This window comes from Gossypium arboreum, chromosome 5 (genome assembly GCF_025698485.1).
Source record: "Gossypium arboreum isolate Shixiya-1 chromosome 5, ASM2569848v2, whole genome shotgun sequence".
Taxonomy (NCBI): domain Eukaryota; kingdom Viridiplantae; phylum Streptophyta; class Magnoliopsida; order Malvales; family Malvaceae; genus Gossypium; species Gossypium arboreum.
In genome coordinates, this window is record NC_069074.1 from 75,058,737 (window position 1) to 75,063,676 (window position 4,940).

Below are 4,940 nucleotides of genomic sequence, written 5' to 3' on the forward strand. Positions count from 1 at the left end.
GAAGTGCTGTTAATTTTCCCTGAAAATAGACTCATACATATTTTATCCAACAAATTTTCAGAATTTTTAGTTTGGCCAATCAATACCAGATTTTTCTTAAAGTTTCCCCTATTTCACTGTTTGACTATTCTGACCACTCTTCACTACGAATCAAATTTCTCATTGTACAAAATTCAAAATATGTTCTAGTTTATTTCATTTGAAACTAGACTCACCAAGGCATCTAGCATATAAATTTTGTCTTTTAAAATTTTTTTTACAATTTATAATGATTTTCTAAAAACAGAACAGAGGATTACAGTGTCATTCTGCACTGTCTCACACAACTTTAAATATCTCATTATCGGAAATTCCTTTGCTTACACGGTTTCTTTTATAAGAAACTAGACTCATTAAGCTTTAATTTCATGTTTTATTCAGCTCTAATTCAAGTCCATAAATTTATGGTGATTTTCTAAAGTCACGTTACTGCTGCTGTCCTAAGCAGATTATTTCAAATTACACTTAAAATTCCAAGCTCAAACACTTAAGAACTTACCATTTGAGCTTAGAACATATCATGGCCCATCATATCTTATTAAATCAACTCAGTATGTTCTATTATGATTGAATTTACTCAACGTTTAATCACTTAAAACTTACCTCAGAAGTGGTCGACGACTAGATATCCACGGCTATTCGTTTACTTTCTCTTTTCCTTTATCCGACTTTGATCCTCTTTGCTCTTAAGCTTAAGTGAAACAATAGATTGGCTTAGGTACTTAACTAATATTATTCACTTGACAATCACATTTGGCAATCACATATCATTTTCAATATGTATTAATTAATAAAACATGCCATGACTCGATTTCATGCTTATTTAATCTATATCTAATTCACATTCACAAGCAAAGAGTCACTTAATTTATCATTCTTTCTTATACAAGAATTTAATCATATTGCCAAATGCCCTTATGTGTACATGGTACATACATAAGGCATACATATACATAATTCATATTCATTCCATTTAAGTACTTAAAACTTACAAAGGAATCAAACTCAAATACTTAAGAACCTACTTTTCAAACACACCTATAGTAAAAACATATGTATATGAATATAAGATTTTCCCTCATTTGAAGAAAGCACAAATACATAATTCACTCTCTCACATACCCTTTTGCACTTCACATTATCATATCCATTCAACACTTTCACTAAGTGTAGCCCAATATCTTATTCAACAACTAATTCGGATAACACATAAAGAACATCTCAATTTATATTCATTCAAAATCAAACTAAAACTAAATTTAATTACTCAACTTAATATGCGGCATTTATCTACCAATTCAAATGACAAGTTGAATTCATGGTCGAATGCAACAATCAACCCAATTACATAATCAATTTATCACTTAGGTGCTAATTTGAATAATTCTCATACAACTATTATCAATACACATTAATTTTTGTATAAGCCCCCACATTGCCGATTTTCACAATCAACATAGTCACAAGGGCTCACCCTATCCACTCAAAGTTCAATTCACCAATTAAGCAAATGCTATTAATGCTAAGAAATTTTTTTACAATTTATCCTAGTTTGCTGAAAGAAATTATGCCCTAATTCATGAACTTAAACAACATTGGCCAACTTTCCAAGCTCATTTGAGCCATCAAGCACATTTAGTTTGTTCATACTCAACTAGAATCAATTATCCTCCCAAAATCATCAAACATACAAAATATACCCCCATTAAGCTCATGACCGATTGCCACATGCTTCATGAACACAAAAATTTTCACATGGGTCTTGTTGCAAGCTTCAAAACCAACCAAAATTCACAAATTTTCAAAGAAAATAACATGAACCTTACCTTATTTGAAGCCTTCTTTTGCCGAATGCCCTAAGCTCAAAGGTTTCTATTTTCTTTCTCAACTCATGGCAAGAAGAAGAAGAAATGGCCTTGTTATTTTCACCTCAAACATATTTTATTCATTTATTTTATTAACTTTTATTATTTCTATTTTATGAAACCATTTTCTTTAATATAAACAAATATATTATTAACATTATTTACTAACATACAAAGCACAAAATGCCAAAACAAAGTCATCATTACCTTCCACTAACATTAAAAGGGGAAATTTGACATGCAACTCCACTATTTTGCATGCATGAATCAACTAGTCATCACACATTTCCCCATCATACTTTCAAAGTTTACTACTAAGCCCTTTTTAGTGAAATTCACATTTATAACTCTAAGTTAAAACATCAAAAATGTCACACATGAATTAACACATATTATAGGCATCAAAATGAATATTAAATTATTTTTTATGTCTCGGTTTTGTGGTCCCGAAACCACTTTCTGACTAGGGTCAAATTAGGGATGTCACAACCACCACCGTCTAGCGCAAAAAGCCCCAAACACACCCCTAGCGAAATTGATAAAAGAGAAGGGGTTAAAGAATGAATCTTACAAAATATGTCGAGAGAAAGAGAAGTGGCATAGTCATAGCTGAACGATAACAAAGTTCGGCTCTTGAAAGGGATTCGACGGCCCAATAGGAGACTTACCTTAGACCACCAGGGAGAGCTTCAGTTAGACAGAGGAATATTCGGCTAGCCCAAAAACTACCCAACTAAGTCGAGAGGGAGGAGAACCAAGGGAGTTCGACTAATACCCCAAAATAGGAGACGCACTTAAGAACGAATAGAGAAAGAAAACAGTTCAAGAAGATTTTCGACTTGAGGAAAAGAGTGGGGTTATTGGCCAAAGTGAAATGTAATGAAACAAGAAAAGAAGAAAAAGAATTCGGCACCAAGGAAAAAGGTACCCCGAAATGGACCAAAAGAACCAAAAGAATGCACAAAATCTCGAAGATGGAACAAAATGAGATTTCGACTTCTCCCCACAAACCCTAAAATGTCGCAAATGCCAAAGTGCTTAACCCCTAGCCGAATTTTCCCAAGCAAGATGCCCTCATCGGCTACAACACTCCTCCCCCTTCAACTCCTAGAAAATCTCCACAAATCACTCCCCTTATCTCTCCCTAATCCTCTCCCAACAACCAAGACCAGTTCAAACTTCCACCATCAGAGTTCGAATTCACTACAAACTCCTGCCATCCCAAGCAGCAAAATTTAACATTCATTGCCTTCCATGGGATTCGAACCCTTGCCCTCCTACTGCCAAACCATGCCACATGCCACCAAGCCACAAGGCTTTTTGTGCTAACTTTCTGGCACCATAATTTATCAAGCCTAAGTACCAGTGCTCAAGTTCTTTCAAGGGCAAAACAAAAATGCTGTAAAGCCGAAGCTTGAATCTAGGACTACTCAGACACCCCCAAACACACTTAAATCATCTAATCATTTAAACAAACATGCAATTTATGTAATGACACGCCAAAATTACAGACCCCATACCTTTGGGGCGTTACAATTCTACCCCCTTAAAGAAATTTCGGCCTTAAAATTTACCTGGATAAAATAAATGAGGGTACTGATGTCGTATCGTCTCTTCTCGTTCCCAAGTGGCCTCTTCCGTGCCGTGATTGCACCACAGCACTTTGACTAGTGAAACAGACTTCTTTCTTAACACTTTAACGCCACACTCCAATATTCACACAGGTTCTTCCTCGAAGGTTAGATCAGGCCTAGCTTCAATTTCTTTAACCGACACAACATGTGAGGGATCAGATCGGTACCGCCTAAGCATGGAAACGTGAAACACGTCATGAATTCTTCCCAACTCCGGAGGCAACTCAAGCTGATAAGCGACCGGTCCTACACGCTTAAGTATCTGATAAGGCCTAATAAATCTAGGGCTCAGTTTGCCCTTTCGTCCAAACCTCAAAATTTTCTTCCACGGTGATACCTTAAGAAAGGCATAATCCCCCACAGAGTATTTGATCTCTTTACACTTCAAGTCTGCATAGGACTTCTGCCTATCAAATGCTTCTTTCAACCGACCCCGAATCAACTTTACCTTATCCTCTGTATCAGCAATTAGCTCTAGCCCCAGAATTCGTCGCTCACCCAGTTCAGTCCAACAAGTAGGAGTACAACACCTACGACCATATAACGCTTCGTATGGTGCCATTCGAATACTGGACTGGTAGCTGTTGTTATACGCAAACTCCTCCAACGGTAAATAATCCTTCCAACTACCACTAAAATCCAATACACAACTTCTTAACATGTCTTCCAATATCTGAATTACTCTCTAAGATTATCCATCCGTCTGAGGGTGAAAAACGATACTGAAATCCAGTCGTGTACCCAAAGCCTCATGTAATTTCTTCCAGAACCGAGATGTGACCCTAGGATCCCTGTCAGATATGATAGAAACTAGCACACCATGCAGTCTTACAATCTCGGCCACATAGAACTTGGCCAACTTTTGCAACAAATAATCAGTGCGGATGGTATAAAATAACCAGTTTTAGTCAGTCGGTCTACAATTACCTAAACCGAATCCTTCTTAGAAGGTGTCAAGGGTAACCCACTCACAAAATCCATGGTTACCCTCTCCCACTTCCAGAGTGGGATTTGAACTTGCTATAATAACCCAGAAGGCAACTGATGCTTGACCTTAACCTACTGGCACGTCAAGCACTTACTTATATAATCGGTAACTTCGCGTTTTAACCCAGGCCACCAATACAACTCACGAAGATCTCGATATAGCTTGTTCCCATCAGGATGCATGGCATAAGGTGTAACACCCCGTACCCGAGTCCATTACCGGAGTCGAACACAAGGTGCACACAGACTTAATTGTTTTCACAGTCCATAAAAATTTTCCAGACTAGCTGGTTACTGCGTTACTGTCGCCTTAAAAATCATATCTTGAGTTTTAAAGCTCGAAAATCAGTTTCGTAAATTTTCCCTGAAACTAGACTCATAATTCCATCAACATATTTTTTTCTAGAATTTTTGG

At 36.8% G+C, this 4,940-nt stretch overlaps 1 protein-coding gene across 1 annotated transcript; it reads right to left on the reverse strand.

The window, feature by feature from the left end:
- Positions 1–3,620: 3,620 nt before the first annotated feature.
- LOC108451653 (uncharacterized) lies at positions 3,621–4,708 on the reverse strand. Its single transcript, XM_053027588.1, has 4 exons — positions 4,621–4,708; positions 4,221–4,329; positions 3,876–4,068; positions 3,621–3,767 (listed from the first exon to the last, which is right to left on the reverse strand). The coding sequence occupies exons 1-4, from the start codon at positions 4,706–4,708 to the stop codon at positions 3,621–3,623; spliced, it is 537 nt and encodes a 178-aa protein (XP_052883548.1).
- Between the last annotated feature and the right edge of the window lie 232 nt (positions 4,709–4,940).

Bases quoted from the DNA above. Each gene is read 5' to 3' on its own strand.
- LOC108451653 (XM_053027588.1), bottom strand. From the start codon at position 4,708: ATGCATCCTGATGGGAACAAGCTATATCGAGATCTTCGTGAGTTGTAT. The intron at 4,330-4,620 runs GTAAGTGCTTGA...CATATCTGACAG, and splicing joins CGAAGTTACCGATTATATAA to GGATCCTAGGGTCACATCTC. The intron at 3,768-3,875 runs GTATCACCGTGG...GTCGCTTATCAG, and splicing joins GGGATTATGCCTTTCTTAAG to CTTGAGTTGCCTCCGGAGTT.